The 21,676-nt window shown below is 36.1% G+C and overlaps 1 protein-coding gene across 11 annotated transcripts in view; it reads right to left on the minus strand.

The window, feature by feature from the left end:
• Nucleotides 1-21,676, minus strand: part of STAU2 (staufen double-stranded RNA binding protein 2) — a 420,348-nt gene that overhangs the window by 253,393 nt on the left and 145,279 nt on the right. For all 11 annotated transcript variants that reach the window (XM_007486960.3, XM_007486962.3, XM_007486961.3 and 8 more), the window contains one exon: nt 1,294-1,453. In XM_007486960.3, coding sequence (XP_007487022.1) covers nt 1,294-1,453 — 160 coding nt within the window. The remainder of the gene's footprint in view (nt 1-1,293; nt 1,454-21,676) is intronic.

Genomic DNA, 21,676 nt, shown 5'->3' on the forward strand with positions numbered 1-21,676 from the left:
ATGGGCATCATAATAGTACCCATCCTTCTCAGGTTGTCTTTCCACTCCTCTACTGTACTAGTGTTCACAGCCAGTATTTTCTTTCAGTACTGATGGAACTATAGAATGGGGCTCTGAGTAGATGTCTTTCCTCATCCTACATAGTTGATAAGAACACTTTATGAATGTTAGTTGAATTTCTAAGCCCAGGATTTTGGTATTGGAACCCAGCAGCTTTGGCAATGCTAACAGGGGAGTGGACAGGGATGAAAGAATACATTAGTTTAATCTGCCAAACATTTGTTGAATATTTATTGTAGATATTGCACTATAGTTGACAGAAAATTAGATATCATTTTAGGAACTGGATAGAGGAGAGGAGAATAGGCACTAATCAGGTGCCTATTTTGTGTCAGTTACTGTAGGATGAGGAAAGACATCTACTCAGAGCCCCATTCTATAGTTCCATCAGTACTGAAAGAAAATACTGGCTGTGAACACTAGTACAGTAGAGGAGTGGAAAGACAACCTGAGAAGGATGTCAAATTGAACTATCATATTTGTCCCTAGCCATATCAAAAAATTTTTACTTTTTTCTTTTTTGCAAAAATGATACAAATTCACCAAGCAGAATGTATTTGCCTCCTTAACAAGATAACTATTAAGAGAAGACAACCAAGTAGCTAAAAGAAAAGAATCAAATGCTATAACCTTCCTGTACTATACTTTAAGTATAAAACTTTTACTTGCTTTACAGTTTCATATAATATAAACATATATGTAAATATGAGATGCTCTTAACATTGTCATTATTTTTATTATGATGACCTCAAGCTTATTCCTGAAATAAAGGGTCATCTCCTCCACTGATATTCTTCTTGTGCTGTCCTATGGGGCAAGTCATAGAATACAAATCTCAGAAGACTTAAAACTGAAAATTTCTCAAAGGGTGTGTGAAGATGGGATTAACTTTCCCCTTGCCCACTTTTAGATTTAATCACCAGAAGTGTATACACCCCACTTATCCTTAAGTATGAGGAGGTCTGTGGCCACATGTGCTATACTAGGTAACAAATCAAAAATGACTGATAGTCGTGAGCAAAGTTAAAACTGTAATTGGTCTACATAAAGTGAAAGGAAGGTACAGGAAGTGATGAAAGGAATGGTTTTTAAAAGTGGGAAAAACTTCCTGTGAGAGGTCTTTGGCATTTGAACCTGCCCTTGAAGGAGCTCTGACTTGGGGCCTTGGACTGCTCTTGGACTGTTGACAGGAGTACCCATATGCAATCATTTGAGTATTAAAAGCAATGGCACCTGAGGTAATTTCTCCGGGATAGGTTCATTCTGGAGGGCCTGAAGAGCCTTTGTTGCAGCATTGTGTCTAGCAGCCTGACGAGTCTTTCCTTCCCCAAAGAACTCATTGTTTCCGACAGTTAATTGGACATAAAAAACCTTAGGCACTGGACAATGATACCTAGAATGGGAGAAAGTAAATTTTAAGCCTAGAGAATAAAAATACTCCATAAATTTTTAAAAGATGTGGGTTTTTTAATTATATGAAGTAAATAATGCATCCTCAGTCACTCCATAGAAAACTCTCTAAGGAGATATATATTAGTATGACTAAAAAAGAAAAACATTATCTCTACCTTATATTATTAATATATGAAAGAAAGACCACATAAGAAAAAATAATAAATTTCCCATTTTCACTCCAATATTAGTAAATAGCTAAAACTTTAACTTAAAGTTAACAGTAACCACTGTAAAATTCTCTTAAGTGTCAGTCATTTTATCATATCAGATTTTAGTCAGTATGTTAATGCCACAGTTACAATCAATATGATTCAATGCTTCTGCTTGTGTTCACTAGTCCCACTATTTGTGAAAGTAGTTAAAAGTCTTCAGGTTACACCAGATTGTTATACTCATGTCAGATTTTCAAGGATTCATATTTATATCAATGTGAATATATTGTTTCTACTGACGCAGGCTGCAATTCTGTCATGACTTAGTAAAAGTTTCCTTAATTGCTGTGACCAAAAAAAATTCATCATTTAATAGCTAACCATGTGGGGATAAGCCTCCCTGAACTTAGCTAGCATGCCTTGGACAAAACAACAACAACAAAACATGTCTACATCGCTAAGCTTTGACTCAAAGTCATTCCAATTTGTTAGGACTTTATGAAATTTGTGTTCTGCTGGCAGAGAAACCCAGAGGCACCTCTACATCATGAAAAAAACATCATTCTGGTACACATTAGCAATCTGGTGATTACATTTCATTGCTTCATTCTGCCTCTGATTCTAAACTAATGCTTTCCACTGCACAACATTATCACTAGTTCTTCTTACTTATCCTAAATTTTGATATTTCTTCCTTCTCTCTGTTCTCTGCTTTGGTGATCATATGCACTCCTATGCCTTCAAATATTAACTTGGACATGGATGAACATCAAGTCTGCAACCTCATCCTGTTAACCTTTAAGAGAGACAGTGTGGATACTGGAAAGAGCATTGGATTTGGAGTCAAAAGTCACAATTTGAATAAAACTATCCTTGCGACCTTAAATAAATCACTTATTACTCTTGGCCTCAGTTTCACATTTGTAAAATGAAGGAACTGAATTAATGATTTAGAAGATCCATTACAATTCTGGATTCTCTAAACCTGAATTTCAATTATATCTTTTACATTTTTTTTTGTCCTTTTGGCACCTCAAACTTACTACATGATAAAATGATATAATTCTCTTCTGAATGACTTCAGTGATTGTGAGGTCCCGGCTGTCATTGTGCAAACCCTATTCCCCATTTCCTGCTGCCTGCTCTCTTGTTCCCATCCCCCTCAACCAAATCCCCATGACTTCCCTCTCAAGATATATTGCCCCTGCCCCCACAACTATGTGTGGAATGCCCGCTTCATAGGTAACAAACTTGCTTTCCTCTGAAATCTTTCTCTTTCTCACCCCTTCCAACTCCTTACGCTCACTGAGCTACATTCCGACGATGGCACGGCATTCTTGGCCATCCTCTCCAGCACTGATTGTGTTTTCCCTCACACACTTATTGTTCATGGTGGGGAGGAGGTGATAAAAATAAGCCTTACTCCTCCCTCATCACTTCTAGGGATCATAACTTCCTGTACTGCCCCATGTCCCATGGCTTACTCCTCCATCATACCTCAGCTGCAGACACAGAAGGTCACTTCTCCAATCCTACCATCACCCACAAGTGTTCCACTTCCACGGTCATGAATGCTGAACTCTCTTGATCTGATCACAATCTTATAGCAATTCATTTTCCCTTTTGCCTTCATCCTCATTAGGACCTCCAACCCTTAGTCCTTTCCCTCTCTATTCCTTCCCTTCCCCTTGAGGTGAACAAGTTTGACTACACGCTAGTGCCTTCTCTTGAATCCACTGCCAATTAGTCACTGACCCTTTCACTGATCTTGCCCTGCCAAAACCCAGCTTTAGATTACTCCCATCATCCAGTGCTTTCATTCCTATTCATGCAAAGCTAGAGAGAATTAGGAAATTCTGCTAATGAGGTTCATAACAGATTCATGTTACACAATCTCATCTGGGTCTACAGAGCAGCAGTGCTCCTTCTTTGCCTCCTTCCAAGGTGGCAAACCTATGGCATGTATGTCAGAGGTGACACCCTGAGCCTTCTCTGTGGGCACATGTGCCATTGTCATCACCCCAGCACAGAGATTGTTACTAGAAAATCAAGAGAGCAGGGCTGCTCCTCTCTCCCTCTCCATGCACCTGAGGATATTCCTTACATCACCTGCCCCTCTGCCCCCTGGCTCAATTGGAGCACTTCCTCCCTCCCCTGTCAGGGTTAAAGAGGGGGGATGGAGGAACCAGTTTGAGCACTCAGTCTCTAAAAGGTTCACCATCACTGACCTCCCTCATCTGCTCACTCTCTCATGACCTGTGGAGGCTCTTCCAAACCTTTCCATCTTTCTTCAAATCTCCAGTGGCTCCTCCTCACATACACTCTACAGGAAGAACCTTGCCTTCTATCCCACAAGAGAAACAAAAAGAGTCCATAAGGTGAAGAACTTCTTTGCCCCTCCTCCTCATATCACTCAGATGTCTTTCGCCACTATCTCCTCCTTCACTTTTGTCTCAAATGAAGATGTGGTCAATCCCTCTACATGGACAAGTGATCTTATTCCCTCCTGTCCTCTATGGTGCTTTGCCTTCTCTATCATCCCCACTCTCTCACCAATCTTCAGTCTCTCTGTCTGCTGACTGCTCCCTGTTTCCTACAAACATAATCATTTCTCCCTCAAAAACTCTGCAAAATAGTTCCCTTAACCATCCATTCTAGCCAGCCATCATCTATGGCTAGATCTCTTGAGAACGCCCTCAGTTGGTACCCCCACTGCCTTTCCTTTTTCTCTCTTCTTAAATATTCTGCAGCCTGCTTCCAACATCATCCAATCAAAGCTATTCTCTCCTGAGTTACCAGTGATCTCTTAGATGTCAAATCTTGTGGTCTTGTCTCAGGTCTCATTTTTTTTTTGCCCTCTCTGCAAACTTTGATGCTGTCAATCACCTTCTTCTCCTTGATACTCTTTTCTCTTTAGGTTTTCATGATACTGCTCTGTCCTGGTTCTCTTATCTGTCTGTCTGTATTTCTCATACTATTTCACTCCATTTTGATCCAGGATGCACTCACTAACCAGAGCGCCCTCCTAGAATCTGTCTCGGTTCCTCTTTCCTCCCTATATATTATTTCACTTGCTCATCTCATCACCTCTTGTGGATTCAATTATCAGCTCAAAGTAGATGAGATTCTATGCTATTGTTTGCCCTTCAGTTTTGAAGAGGGACAATGATATCACAAAGTGACGTCTTGGCTTACAGTCATCTAAGTCCAAGAGCAAGACAAAAATCAAGATGACTGGCAATGGCCTGGGGTGCAGTGGATGATCATGGTGTCTCTGATGTCGTACCAAGCTCTAAGAGCTCCATAGCACCTGCCTCAATCATCTTCATGGCCACTGGAACAAACCATTCTTATCTGCCCATTCTATAAAGGAAGCCTTCACATGCTTGGGGTAGATGTATCCTAAGTCACAGATGAGTTCAAGGCCTTAGTTACCCTCAGTCTGGTTTAGCCTGTCTGCCAAGACTGTTTTTACCAGGGAGTGGCTGCTGTACATACAGTTTCTGGGAGCCACAGGTGAGAATTGGGTGAAAAAAGAGAGATAAAAGGAAGAGAGAAAATATTTTAGCTGCCCTTTTTGTATATAGTAAAGAAGTGGAAAGTAAGAGTGATATCCATTAAATAGGGAAGAGCTGAACAAATTATGGTCTCTGAATATAATGGAATATTATTGTGCCATATGAAATGACAAAAGGGAGAGAATGATGGAATGCTTCTTATGTACCAATATAGAATAAAGTGGGTAGAACCCAGAGAACAATTTATATAGGAACAACATATATGTTTTAAAAAAAGGCAACTTTGAAAGATTTAAGAATTTTGATCAATACAATGATTGTAAAAACTAAATGAACTACTCTGGTTCTTAGTTTCCATAGAGTTTATTAATATTTACTTGAAATAGAGAGCATAGAGAGGGAGATTTAAGCCTTTTCTAATCTCATTCTAGTCACATGGCACTCTTCACATGGCTATCTATCTCAGTCACAGTCCTGCACCCGCCTCCAAGGGAACAGAGCAAGTGTGGTTCTGTTCTTCTTCTTTTATTCCTTCTCTTTTCCCCAATCCCCCAGATCCATATCCCGATCCTTTCCCAGTCAATGTGCCTAGGTTACTGTCTTGACCCATGGTGGCATGGTCATGTGATGTAAGCTATCATGGGACACACAAGAGACCCCACCCAGTACATGGTCCTGGGGGAGGAGGATTCCCTTCACACATGACCAACCACAGTTCCCACAGGCCAAATGATGAAGCACAGTACATCAGAAAAGAAGTGATGCCACAAAATGAAAGATAAATATTTTAGGACCCTAAAAATGTGTAGATTTGTTTTGCTCGAATGTGTTTGCTGGTCACAAGGAGTATGTTTCTCTCTCTCATTTTTAATGAGTGGATAAGAGCATGGGAAACTATCAACAGTGTTGCCAGAAGAAAAGAAAGATAAAAAAGAGGGCCATTGAAGCATTTAAAACACACAGAGGAGAACACAGATATGTAGGATACTTTTGAAAGTAACACACTAGATTTTTGATATACTTAAAAAAACAAATTATAATAGAAACTCATGACTTCACATATAACACTTTTTCTATTACACTTTGTATATGGAAATAGTCTATTTTCTTTTTTGGAATTCAAGTTCACAATGAAAAATAAAACAAGCTTCGAAATAGCTATCACGTTGCCTTATATTTTCTCTTCTCCAAACTTAACATCAATTCAACTGATGCTCATCTCCAATTTTTCTCCTCTGGATATTCTCAAGCTCATCAATGTAATTCCACAAATTATAGTGCCCAGGTCTGAAGATGATACTGTAGATGTGGGTCCGAACATAGCAAAATAGAATAGAGCTGTCACCTCCCTTGTCCTCTTTTTCCAGTTGACTGAGCTAGGAGGGCAGGATAGGAGCCTCATTATTAGTGTTTTGTCCTGTGGCTAAAGTAAATGGGTAATCTTCTGAGAACACTAGTTCTTGGGTGGGTGGGGAATCTTTTTGGGACTTTCCTTAGAATTCTGTGTGCATGTGCATGTATTGAGTAGGGGTGGTATCATGATCAGGCCTGTGAGAGACATAAATTTGTAGTTAAGTGGAAGATGGATTGGAATGGGGAGAAATTTGAGGTAGAGAGACCGACCAGCAGGCTAGCTAGTCTAAGTGTAAGGTGATGAAGACTTGCACAATGGTGACAACAATGTTGGAAGAGAGAAGAGATATGTATAAGAAATTGTTGCAAAGACAGGATTGACAAGAGTTGGCAGAGGACTTAACAAAGTATACGTGACATACACTATCAGTAAATCTGAAATCAAGACTTGCAATAATATAATTTAAAATGAGGGCAAATCCACATGAGGCTAGTATTTTAAGCCTTACAAAAGATATATAGAAGAATGGAAATGTATTTTGGCCTAGAAATGCAATTTTTAGAAGAAATCATTTGAAAGGACATTAGAATTTATAGGGAAGGATTTGTTGTTATTTGGCCATTTCAAACATGTCCAACTCTTCATGACCCCCATTCGAGGTTTTCCTAGCAAAGGTATTGGAATGGTTCACCATTTCCTTCTCTAGTTCATTTCATAGTTGAAGGAACTAAGGCAAAAAGGATTAAGTGATTTGCCCAGGGTTACACAGTTGGTAAGGGTCCAAGATCAGATATGAACTTTGGTCTTCATGACTCCAGGCTTAGTGCATTACCCACATATCCACTGCCCTGGAGAAGGATATATTTGACACTTAATAAATACTTGTTGATTGACTGATTAACTAAGTAACATAAGAAAAGAACAGAGGATGTAGGATGGACAATTTATCATTATTGATGATTATTGAAAGAAAGAAGAGGGAATAGAGAAGAAAATTAAAGGATGACTGCAGAGTTAAGAAAGAAATAACAATGTCATGGAAACCAAAGGAAGAGAGCTTCAGGTAAAAAAGGTTGGTGGATAATATCAGATATAACAAAGAAAAACAGATTGAAAATGGACAAACTTAACTATTTTTCTTTTACAATCTAAAATTACAAATGACATTCTAGAATGGAGCACATTTTTACAATCATACAATAAATATTACTAATGACAAAAATGACATTTGTATAGCACTCTTAAATTTACTAAACATTTTGACTACGTTACTCCATTTGTCCTCCAATTGATCCTATAAGATAAATAACTGACTGAAGGTGTAGTGAATACAGGAAGCAACTCTGACTATGGCTTATTGTCTATATGAAAAAAATGAAAGCAAATCGACCGTAATAAAACATTACCTTGAAGGTTTCAACAAGGTATCTCTCATACATATGTCACAATCATCAGGATTCTTTTAAAGATGAAAGGAGAGAGATAACTTTAATGGTCATCTAGTTATTAATGTTAAGCTAGACAAAGCTTGCCAAGTGTACCAGATATTTGATCTTGTTATGATGAATGTCCAACACTAAATCCATGTGGAAAAGGAACTTTCTATTAATAGTGGTCTCCAAATGTTCCTGTTTTCAAACAACAATGGACTGATTTCATCAAGTCCCTGAACCCTATAGAACCTCCTAATGCAATCCTTAAACATTTAAAAGAACTCGTCCTAATTATTCACAAAGGGGGGAAAAGGGGGGACATCCAGATTATCCAGACTGATATGCAGTTAGATTGAAAGCCCATAAGTCAGGTCTATCAGTAGATATGCCATGGGCATTCATTATAGATACATGAGTTGACCCAGAATTGAAAAGGAGAAAAAGAGCAGTAGCCTGCATTTGAGAAATGTTTCTAATGCCACCAAGCCTATCCCTGATGCAGTCTCATATTTTTAATATTCTTCAAGTAATATTATATGGTTTCATGTCAAGGGAATTCTTAGGTCTGAGAAGTTAAAGTTATGGATGACACAAAGGGCAATGGAGATAGGTGCCAAATGGTTGAAGTATACAGTCAATGAAGAATCAAGTGCAAAAAGAAGGATCAAGAATATCAGAGATGTGTGACTGGAAAATAAGGTGGTCCAATTATTTAGCAAAAGTAAAGGACAGCCAATGGATAAGACTATATGCTATACAGGCATCCATGAAAAATCAAGGTATTGAAAGGTAGACTCCCAGAATAATTTTAGACCTCCTGTGGAAAATTTATAGGAAAACATGAACAAGATTTGCACAAGGTGTGAAAACATGCATGGGATGCAATCTACAGTGCTAGAGAAGTACCTACACTGATGACCCTGAAGATTCAATTGAAGTATCAAATAATGAATATTGCTTAAAACCAAACTCTTGTTAATTCCTGTCATACACAACTTTTCAAATTATTTCTCTGTTTCTAAGAAAATCTATAAGATTTAGAAAGCTGTGATAACAGAGAACAATTAGTTCAACCTACTCATTTTCATGTAAGGAAACTGAGGTCCAGTGCAGTAAGGGATTACTCAACATCACACAGGTACAAGAAGAAGAACTGAATTTTAATCTAGGTCTTGTGATTCTAAATTCAGTCTTTTTTCTACTATATAATGGATAAAAGGTTGTTTTTTAAATCCTGTTTTTAGAAGCATCAGAAATCACAGCCTTGCTCAGGCCTTTCATCATGAATACTGAAAAGTATCATACAGTCTTTGAGACAATTGTGGTTCAGTAATTAAGTCATGTCTTACTCTTTGTGACCCAGTAAACCATATCATACCAATACTGTCCATGGGGTTTCTTTCCTTAACAAAGTTACTGTAGTAGTTTGCCATTTACTCTCCAGTGAGTTAAGGCAAACAGAGGTTAAGTAGCTTGCCCCAGGGTCAAACATCTAATAAATATCTCAGACTGGATTTGAACTCTGGTCTTCCTGATTCCAGACCTCTATCCACTAAGCCACCTACCTGTCTCTAACTGATGAGACAGTTGACATCACTTTAATACAAGTGCTGTTTTAGAGTAGGACAGTGGATATTGAATTTCTTTAGCCCCACAGAATTCAGTTTGTCTCCATGAAATCAGAAATTTGCTCCTGGTCTGAAGTCTTATGTGCCAAGTTCCAACACAAAGCAAATGTTTACAATCAGTTATAAACCCCTGAAAATTGGGGTTCATAACTGGAATGCTGACAGACCCTTAACTACAGTGATGTAAGTGGGCGCCATTATAATCACTAAAGTCTGTTGACAATTACAAAACTCGTTTTGGTTTGCCACAGAGACAAACAAAATTTCTGTTCATTATAATTTTACTGGAATATGATGTCATAACACATAACCATACTGAAACAATCTGCTGATTTTCTGGCCAAAATATTAATTGCACACTATAGAGCCCTTGGGGCCTCTCTCTTTTTAGCTATCAAATATGGATATAAAAAGTCAAAAATATATATGTATATATACACCATATCATATACAAATATCGTAGGGGAAAATAGAGTACTCTGAATTTTTTACTTCGGAATTTGATAATATGTAGAATAAAATAGCTTTATGCTAGCCACAGGAAATTTTGAGACCGGATGCCTGACTTGTTTCATTCTTGTTACACTTTATCCTCTCACTTAACAATGGTGACTAATGATATGCCCCACATGGTTTGGTTACCTTAAATATCACTTCTCCTTATATCATCATGACAATTAAGATTAACCAGAGCACCATTACTAATGGTACCCATATTGAATTACAGGAAAGAAGAGGTAGAACTTTTTTGTGTCACATTCTAGTCTGAAATTTTCTTTCTTTTGGTTCAAAAGAAATGTCTACCAACCTTAAAGGTTGACCTTCTCTGTTTATTTAAAAGGATATCTTTTTAGTCCCCCCCCCCCACATTTGAATTAGCGATTATATTTTAATATAGTACTTATTGTCAAATGATGAATATTTCAAATAATTTTTACCCATCCAAATTCTACTCATTGGGTATTCATGGGTAATTTGACAATTTAATCAATGTTAAATGAATGAGTGATGATTCAGTGATTATCACTATGCAAATGATTCTCACATCTCTGTTATCTAGCTCTAACCTGTCTCAACCTCCAAGTCTCACATCTCCAGCTGCCTACTGGACAGCTCAAACTAGATGCTCTGCAAACATTTTTAAAGCAACAAATGCAAAATAGAACCTATTATTTCCCCCCCAAATCCTCCTCCTATATTCCCTATTGCTGTTGAGAGTACCACCATCTCCTGATCACCCAGACTCTTCAATACCTCAGTCTCTTTCACTCTTCAAATCCAATCTGTTGCCTGTCTCTTGTCCCTTTTATCCTTTGACACTGCCATTGCCCTAGAAGAGGCCTTCATCATCTTATGCCTAGAAAATTTCAATTTCTTCTGCTTGGTCTCCCTTACTATAAGTCTCTTCTTACTCCTCTCTATCCTCCACTCAGCTATCAAAGTGATCTTCCTATGGTCCAGGTCTCACCATGTCAGACTCCTCCACAATAAACATAGCTTCCTATCACCTCCAGGATCAAAAATAAAATCTTTTTGGCTTTTAAAGCCTTTTATAGCCTGGCCCCTTCTTAGTCTCCTTACTCCCATCTCCCCTCCCCACCTCCAGGATCCTTACATCTCCCAGGATTCAGTGGCACAGGCTGTTTTTTACACATAAAACTCCATCTTCTGCCTCCAGGCATTTTCACTGGTTGTTCCTCAGGCCAGGCTTTCTCTCTCTCCTCATCTCCAATTCCTCACTTCCTTAAAGTCCTAGATAACTTTCCATCTACTATAAGAAGTCTTTACTGATTCCCCATAACTTCAGTGCCTTCCCTCTAGGATTATTTCCAATTTATTTTGTATATGTATTTATCTGTATATAGTTATTTGTCTGTTGTCTGTCCCATTAGACTGTCAGTATCTTGAGGACAAGGACTGCTTTTTTTTTGCCTTTGTATCCCTAACACTTAGCACAGTGTCTGACACAAAGTAGACACTTGTTAGATGCTTTTGGATTCAACAGTTATCTCATGTCTCTGTCTTAACTTCCAAGAAAATATGCTAAGCATATCATAGTAATTTTAATTCATGTCTGACTTAGAAATTCATTCATATATAGACAGACGCATATGTAATAGTATATGAATATTAAAATACATATGCATGCATTCTAAAGAGAATGTCTTTGTGGTCTATTCTAAAGAATTACAATAGGAATTTCAAAGTGAGTTGAAGAATAAAACCTAGTGAGAAATAATGCTCTTTAGGGAAAGTGATGCCTTACTGAAAAAGTCATACCCATAGACACATAGTTCCTATACATCAATTGTATACAATAATCAAGGTCTCCAAAGAAATTTTTTCTTTTAATCCTCCTGATCTCTGGAATAAACCACCCACTAGCAAATGTTTCTTTGTTACAGTTTACCAATTAACTACTAATACAAAGAAGTCCTAAGTTTTGTAAGACAGAAATGGTCCTGGCAAACTATATATATTTTTACTGAAGCTGAAATAATCAGGGATACACAGTACCTTGCCAAAAATTTTCAAATATGAAAAAGTATCTGGCCTATGGGAACTTTCTCAAGACCATTTTTTGGAAAGGCACAATCCTTCATTTTCCTCTATCAAACTGATATCCTACAAATAAATAAATAAATGAATAGTTCAAAAGTTGATCTTCTCTGCCAGACATATTTCCAAGACCTTATAATTCTGGAAAATGCTAATTCTGAGGCATTCTACCTTTCATGTGCTTCCCAAAATAGCACACAAGAAATAAGATTTTATATTTAGTCCTAATAAATAAATAGCACCATAATTTCATTAATAGTCCTCTTCAGAGCATGCACCATACTGCTTGCTATGTGTTTGACTCATGATCATAGCAAATTTCTACACTATGTATCCACTCCATTAGACAAATCTACTTTACTGAGACTGCCTTGTCAACTCATTTTATATTATCTTTCTAAACAATTAAAGCCCATTAGTCCTTCTACTCCTCTGATTACCCTATTCACCCATCATCTCCATGTTCTTGAATATCATTTTTACAAGGTGAGAAAGACATATTCCAAACAACTTTAGCAGAATTTTTTAAAATGAAAAATAATTACCTCATTTCATTTGATAGCATTATTCATAAATCTCAACACAGTTGGCCATTCTTGGGAACTTTTTTAACCTCTTGGAATTTTAGCTATCATATCTTTAAAAGTTTATGTCTTAGGATACTTGACAAAGTTATGCTCTGGCTTAATTAGGAGTCTTAGAATTTCTGTGTTTATTTCTCCAATAGACTTGAGATAGTTGTCACTTAACTTCTGTATCTCAGACTACTTACTTATCTACAAAAAAAATTTATAGAATCTGTATTTTAGGACTATGAAGTACTTTAAGAACCAAAACACAGAATTCGAATGAAATATCAACTCTTTTATTATTTCTATACTTTTAGCACCATTATTCACTGCTAAGAATACCCAATCTAGTTGTAATTAAATAGCTAGTATTAGCATATACTACAAAATAGACTTAATAAAATCATGCTAAGAGATACAAAATTAGCAATTTCATTATTATAGGTCATAAATTTACATTTTTATTTATTTAATTTGAAGTGAAGAATGAATGACCTGGGCAAATATTAATATATATTAAAAGTGAGTTTTAAAAGAAGTACCGAACTTTTTGTGGTACCAAAGAACTGGAAGAGAGGTAGCATGCTATAGTGAACAAAAACCTCAGACCAAGAAAACCTAGGTTCCATGCCAGAAGCACACAATTTTATGTGACCCTAAGGAAATACTTGGCCTCTTGGTACTCTAAACAGTTCTCTAAAATTATAAATTGCAGAAAAGATGCCATGCTGCTTTGGTTGAGGAATTTTTCTCACCAGGGTCCTACCTGTGACAGTTAAATAGCAGGTTTATTCCCTAAACTTAAAAAACAAGAGACAAAGTGGGGGAATTCCACCATTTGGGGAAAAAGGACTAATAAGCTGTGGCGTATGTTTATAATGGAATGTTAAAGTACATTAAGAAATTATAATTATAAAGAATTCTGAGAAGCATGAGATTTGTATGAACTGGTACTGAGGAAAATAAGAACAATATACACAAAGACTACAATAATGTAAATGAAAACAACATGGAAAAGAGGCTGAAATGTAAGTAGCTACAATCACTCAACTTAGTCCCAGTGAACAAAGAAACACATCTTTCTGCCCTTTTGTAGAAGCAGGGGATAAGTATAAGTGGGGTTCAAGCCAATCAATCACCTTCACTCCAATTAAGGTAACTAACAAAAGATACTCGGGCCTTAGTACCTTTATCAGATGAGCACAACTCTACTGGATATATCAATAAGGAATGTTAAACTAGGAGTGAAAATTCCTTAAACAAATTGAAGGAGGAAAATATTTCCAGCCATTGGATAAAATGAAGTCACAAAAGAAGAGTATTGGGCTTTGTTCAAGAGTTGCTCATACCCTGAGGAGCTCAGGCAAAAATAGCAAGCTAGTCTGCAGAAATTGCTTAGAAGGGAGAGGGTAGAATGGGAGGGACCCTCTGTCTCCAACTCTTTACTCTTCCTTGATTAGGACATGGTCATGTGAACTTTGAAATTTAGGGAAAAGTTGAACTTCTTATACATATTCTAGCAGTATGCAAGAAGAGTACCGTCTGATAGTGCTGTCTAGATTGGGACATAAGGACAAATTAGACACTGTGAAATGGCAGCTTTGGTTCTATCATGCCTATGGGGAACTTGATGAAGGCCATAAAAAGTGAAGAAGGGGACTTCAAGCACCCACGAGCTGTGAGTAACCCCTTGCCAGAGGTGTTGTCTAATAAAAGGCCCACTTTCCCCTACACTCTAAATAGTTGTAGTAAAGTATGCCCTGTTCTGAGGAATAATTTTTACCAACTCTTCTAAGTCCCACCTTAGTGTATAATGGTTGCTAAAAAATAATTAGGCATGATTGATGAATTGATATAAACTAACAATCTATGGAGGAAGCAGTGGGGGCTTATGAGCAAAGATAAAGACCTATCCCTTATATTCCTTAGGGTTACCCTAAGAATCCCTGGGGAGTGTGAAAGGGAATTTTTTTAATCTTACCTTAATCAATCAAGTACTTGGCGAGCTCCACCCTTTTAACTTAATCAGTCAGGAACCTGAAGATCCTTTTGATAAAAGTTCACACTCTCATAGGGTGGGAGGCGGATCCCACAGGCACTGCCCTTTGGGCAGGGCTAGGCAAATTAAGAAACTATAATTGGTTCCTGATATGTGATAAACCAGCCCACAGTGAAAGGAAGTAGAAACCAGAGAGACAGGAAGTGACATGGAGAAAACTGTTTATAAAAGCTAGCCTGCATTCCTATTCATTCTGCTGGGTTGATGGCTCTTGCTGAAAGAGGGATTCTGCATTAGAGATTCTGTGTTGGAGGACTTCTGTGATAGAGGGATTCTGCTGTGTGGGTGTCTCTATGTTAGATTTCATTCTGCATTGGAGATTCTACATTGGTGGCTCAAGGAGTTCAGCTTGGGTGACTCGCTTGGGTTGAGAAGACCCTGGCCAGAGACACTGGTTCTTCAGATCTACTCCTGTCTTTGGTGGGATGCTTTCTTTCTTTGGTCTGGAGGCACTCAGATCCAGGCTCATGGTATTTAGCTAGGAAATATTTTCTACCTCAAAGTCTCCAGGTGTAACGATTTTTCATGCCATTGGACCCAGGCTTCCAACGCCGAGAGAGTGGGACTGTCTCTGTGCAACGACTTTTCCACTTAAATCTCCTTCATGCACAAGTGTCTTTGTGCACACTCATCTATACACCATAGATGAAAACGCACAAAGACAATCGTCATCCTTGGTTAACGAGAGACTACCACTATTTTCTACCTCCTTCCTACATTTTCCTCTTTACTTTCTCTACCCTGCTGTAATAAAGCTATTAAAGCTACTAACAGACTGACTTAGGATTTAATTTTTATAAACAGCGATCACAATTTTTTAAATTCTTATACTTGTCAAACCCATTTTAATTATTACAGGAGGAAAGGATCCCCTCTGTGAATCCAACCTGCCATTGTAAATGAGTTGAAAGAACAAGTTCAAGGCCTATGTTACATTCATTGTCAGACTCTTATTTTTTCTTAACTGTTTTTATTCTGTACTAAGGAAGGTTTAATTATGGAGAGTACAAAAGACGCAATATCCAGGAATAACTATTATTTTAAAATAAATGGCATAAATAAAACATAAAAAATAAAATGGGTGCTGAAGCCAAAAGGATATCAAATCTTATTTTTAATTAAATACAGATCAAAGTCTAAGAACATAAATCCAAAGAATTAATGTAGCAATACATAAGTATACTTAATATAGAACATGATCCTACAATAGATTCAACACAATATTATTCTTTCCCCTTCACTAAATAGGTAATATGTTTATTTGTTTTTCTGAATGATGATATTAGTATTTTATTATATAGTTATATTACCTGAAAACTTTGGTCCTTGGAGAAATTTACCATAACCACTTTAACAGTATCTTAAACTAGAAGATGCCTTAGAGATTATCTAATCTGATCTCTACATTTTACAAATGAGTAAGCTGTGGTATAGGAAAAGCAAGTTTTCCTGGGTTAGGTCATAATAAATAAAGCTGAGATTTGAACCTACGTACTTTTATTCCATATGCAATCCTCAGACTTTGTAGAGATTATGCAATCTCATAGTCAACAGAACAGAGAAGATCAGAAGAAAGATCATTAACCTTCTCACTTTATAGATGAGGCAACTTGGAGGCTATAAATGGCAGACAAGGTAAACTGAAGGGTGTAATGAATACTGAGGTTCATGAACCTAAAAACAAGAAATCATAGTCAAGAAGACAGCACTCTTAAAGAGAATAAAGTGGTGTAAGTTCAAACAAAAGAGCTGAAGTCAAGGTTCTCTCTTCTTAACAGAGGATGCCTTTGTCTGGGGGCCCAAAGAAGATCTTTATCAATGAGAAATCTTTAATCTCTAATGTTCTCAATGAATCAATTAGTGGAGGTTTTCCTAGATCTTAAAACTAGTTTGTGTCTGACATGCTATTCTTGGAGTGTCATTCAAGGTTCCATGTAAATCTAGCGTTTCCAAAGGCAATGGAGAAAAATGTGAAATAATTAGGTGTGTTCAGGTAATAGTGAGAAAGACTAAGACATCATCATAATACTAACAAAATAGCAAATTAGACATGTCTGGACATGGAGTCAGGAAGATCTAAGTTCAAATCTAGCCTGAGAGACTTATTAATTGCGTTACTCTGGGCAAGTCACCTAAATTCTGACTGTCTCGATTTCCTCATCTATAAAGTGAAGATAATTAATAGCACCTATTCCCAGAGTTGTTTTGAGGATAAAATGAGGTAATATTTGTAGAGTGCTTTGAAAATCTTAAAGTATCATATAAATCCTAATATCTAAATTATATATAAATAATATAATAATTATTATTATTTTATTTATCTGCTCCTCAAAACAAAAAAAGGAATTATGTACAGATGTAGAACAGTTATAGCTAAGTCCAAAGGACTGAGATCAATGAAAAGGTAAAATCTTTATAAATTAATATAAAAACTCTTAGTTGATTCACCACTTGTCATTTGCAGACAGGAGCACAAAACAGACTCTCATTCTTTTTTAAATAGAAATAATATATGATTTTATTAAAGTGACAACAACGAGACAACCTACCAAAAATTCTAGGATACAGAAAATCAGTCTTTATACTTTTATTTTAGTTTTACTTAGAAAATAATAGATTAGTGGATTGGAAATGCACCTAAAATACTAGAAAACCAAAATTAAAAATAGACACCTTACAAGGTATCCTGCTAATCAGAGATAAAAAATGATTTTTTAAAAATTATTAATAAATAAAACTAGAAGCTCTTTTTAAAAATAAAAAATAGATAAACTATTAGCAAATTTGATTTACAATAGAAAAGAGGATAACCAAATTGCCAGTATCAAAAATGAAAAGGAGATTTCCAAAGATTGGGGTGGTGGTGGTGGAAATCCTATTAGAAATATTTTTGCCCAACTATATCCTAACAAAACTGACAACTTAAGTGAAAAAAAATTTACAAAATTATATATAACACCCAAATTAACTGAACAAGAAATATATTTTAAAATAGTCCAATTTACAGGAAAGATGTGGAATAAGTAATATATGTTATTTCAGAAGGAAAAAAATAGGACCACATGGTTTCACAATTATATAAATGTTCAAAGAACAATTAATTGTAACATTGTGTAAATTGTATGAAAAAATAGCAAAAAGGAGAATTTCACCAAATTCCTTCTATGACAGAGTCCTAATAGATTTAAAACAGTAAAAAAATAAACCATTCTCCTGAATGAATACTAATGCAATTTTTTTGAGTTGTATCTTGATTTTTTAAAAAAATAATTAATTAATTATACTAATTTCAAATACTTCTCCATGGTTATATGATTCATATTCTTTCCCTCCCCTCCTCCCTCTCTCCTCCTGTAGCCAATGAGCAATTTAACTTGGTTTTACATGTATTGATTAGGACCTATTTGCATATTATTAATATTTGAAATAGAGTGATCATTTAGAATCTGAATCCCCATTCATGTCTCCATCGAACCATGTGATCAAGGAGGTGTTTTTCTTCTGTGTTTCTACTCCCACAGTTCTTTCTCTGGGGGTGGATTGTGTTTTTTCTCATAAGTCCCTCAGAAATGAAATGATACAGGACGATTCTGAGGGACTTATGAGAAAGAACACAATCCACACCCAGAGTCTCATTCTTATGACTGAGGCTTGCTAAAACAAATTAATGCAGAGCACAAAGAAAAAAATTATTTAAATAATATTAAACAGAAAGAAAACTAAAAATAACAAGTAGCTAGAAGGGAAGAGAAGAGGTGATTTAAAAAATAATTACCTAAATGAGAGATGAAAAAATAAAGGACAAAAGAAGGGAAGAAATAGACAAAGAAAAGAAATCAATTTGAGTTTAAGTTTTTCCCTAAAACTAAGGCAAGAATGAACAAATGAGAGAGAGTTATAAGGAGAGACAGAGAGACTATCAGAATAGTTACAGCAAAGTAGTTTAGTTAAAACTATTCTTAAAAACAAGTCTTTTCTTTAAAATCCACCCCCCCAAAAAAAAAGCAATAGAGGAAAATACAACCCTAATTTGAATAACTAAATGTGAATGGAGAATAAAGACCAATAAAATGAAAGAGTGGAAAGAAGGCTAAGAAAACTAAGCCTTATGCTCTATTGTTTATAAGAGACATTTAAAAAGGAAAGATAGGGGCAGAGCCAAGATGGTGGAGAAGATACAAGGACTCCTCTGATTTCTACCAAATTACACTCCAAAAAGCTATAATATAGCACCTCTAAGTGAATTCTGGAGCAGCAAAACCCACAAAAAGACAAGGTGAGGTAATTTTTGAGCCCCAAACAACTTAGAAGACTGGCTCAAGGGATCTAGTACACCGGAGTGGAAATGGAGCACAGAGTAGCCAAAAGGCGTTAGGGGTATCTGATACCATGTTTGTGTCATAAAAGGAATTTGGTAGAACTCCCTCTTTGCTTATTATGTCAAATAGTTTGTATAGTATTGGGATTAGCTGTTCTTTGAATGTTTGATAGAATTCACTTGTGAATCCATCAGGTCCTGGGGATTTTTTCTTAGGGAGTTCTTTGATGACCTGTTGGATTTCTTTTTCTGATATGGGATTATTTAAGAATTCTATTTCTTCTTCTGTTAGTCTGGGTAATTTATATTTTTGTAAATATTTATCCATATCTCCTAGATTGGTATATTTATTGCCATATAGTTGGGCAAAGTAGTTTTTAATGATTGCCTTAATTTACTCTTCGTTAGAGGTGAGGTACCCCTTTTTATCTTTAATGCTGCTAATTTGCTTTTCTTCTTTCCTTTTTTTATTATATTGACCAGAACTTTTTGTCTATTTTGTTTGTTTTTTCAAAGTACCAGTTCCTAGTTTTATTTATTAGTTCAATAGTTCTATCACTTTCAATTTTATTAATTTCTCCCTTAATTTTAGGATCTCTAGTTTGGTTTTCTTCTGGGGGGAGTTAATTTGTTCGCTTTCGAGTTTTTTTATTTGCATTTCCAATTCATTGATCTCTGCACTCCCTAATTTGTTAATATATGCACTCAGGGATATGAATTTTCCTCTGAGTACTACTTTGGCTGCATCCCATAAGGTTTGAAAGGCTGTCTCACCATTGTCATTTTCCTCAATGAAATTATTAATTGTTTCTATGATTTGTTCACTAACCGATTTTGGAGTATATATATTATTTAATTTCTAATTAATTTTTGATTTAGCTCTCCATGTACCCTTACTGATCATTATTTTTATTGCCTTATGATCTGAAAAGGTTGCATTTATTATTTCTGCTTTTCTGCATTTGTATGCCATGTTTCTGTGACCTAGGGTATGATCAATCTTTGTGAATGTGCAATGTGGTGCTGAGAAGAAGGTGTATTCCTTTTTGTCCCTATTTATTTTTCTCCATATGTCTATTAACTCTAATTTTTCTAATATTTCATTCATATCTTTTACCTCTTCCTTATTTATTTTTTGATTTTATTTATCTAAATTTGATAGTGATTGGTTCAGGTCTCCCACTAATATGTTTTTACTGTCTATTTCCTCCTTCAATTCTCCTAGTTTCTCCATTAGAAATTTGAGTGCTATACCATTTGGTGCACACATGTTGATTAGTGATATTTCCTCGTTGTCTAAACTCCCTTTTAACAGAATATATTTACCTTCCCTATCCCTTTTAATCAGGTCTATTTTTGCTTTGGCTTTGTCAGATATCATGATTGCAACTCCTGCCTTCTTTCTATCAGTTGAGGCCCAAAAGGTCTTACTCCATCCTTTAATTCTGACCTTGTGAGTATCAACCTGCCTCATGTGTGTTTCTTGAAGACAACATATGGTAGGGTTTTGGATTCTAATCCATTCTGTTATTAATCTATGTTTTATGGGCGAGTTCATCCCATTCACATTCAAGGTTATGATTGTCACTTGTGGATTCCCTGGTATTTTGATATCCTCCCCTAATTCTGACCTTTCTTCTTTAGCTATAACCTTTTAAACCAGTGATTCCAAAGCCAGGCAGGTCAAAAACAGAGAAAGAAAACTATAGAATAATCTCCCTAATGAATATAGATGTAAAAATCTTAAATAGGATACTAGAAAAAAAGACTCCAGCAAGTGATCAGGAGGGTCATTCACTACGATCAAGTAGGATTTATACCAGGAATGCAGGGTTGGTTCAATATTAGGAAAACTATCCACATAATTGACCACATCAATAAGGAAACTGACAAAAATCACATAATTATCTCAATAGATACAGGAAAAGCCTTTGATAAAATATAACACCCATTCCTATTAAAAACACTAGAAAGCATAGGAATAGAAGGGTCATTCCTAAAAATAATAAACAGTATATATCTAAAACCATCAGCTAATATCATCTGCAATGGGGATAAACTAGATGCATTCCCAATAAGATCAGAAGTGAAACAAGGATGCCCATTATCACCTCTATTATTTAACATTGTACTAGAAACACTAGCAGTAGCAATTAGAGAAGAAAAAGAAATTGAAGGCATTAAAATAGGCAAGGAGGAGACCAAGTTATCACTCTTTGCGGATGACATGATGGTCTACTTAAAGAATCCTAGAGAATCAACCAAAAAGCTAGTCAAAATAATCAACAACTTTAACAAAGTTGCAGGATACAAAATAAACCCATATAAGTCATCAGCATTTCTATATATTTCCAACTCAGCTCAGCAGCAAGAATTAGAGGGTTTATGGGAAAGCTGAGATTGTTGGAGGAGTTGTGAATTGAATAAATCATTCTAGAGAGCAATTTGGACCTATATTGACACTAATGGAGAAGTCCATTACGTTCTGTTGTACCACAGTGTTTCAGTCTCTGTGTACAATGTTTTCCTGGTTCTGCTCCTTTCTCTCTGCATCACTTCCTGGAGGTTGTT

The sequence above is a fragment of the Monodelphis domestica genome, chromosome 3 (genome assembly GCF_027887165.1).
Source record: "Monodelphis domestica isolate mMonDom1 chromosome 3, mMonDom1.pri, whole genome shotgun sequence".
Lineage (NCBI taxonomy): Eukaryota > Metazoa > Chordata > Mammalia > Didelphimorphia > Didelphidae > Monodelphis > Monodelphis domestica.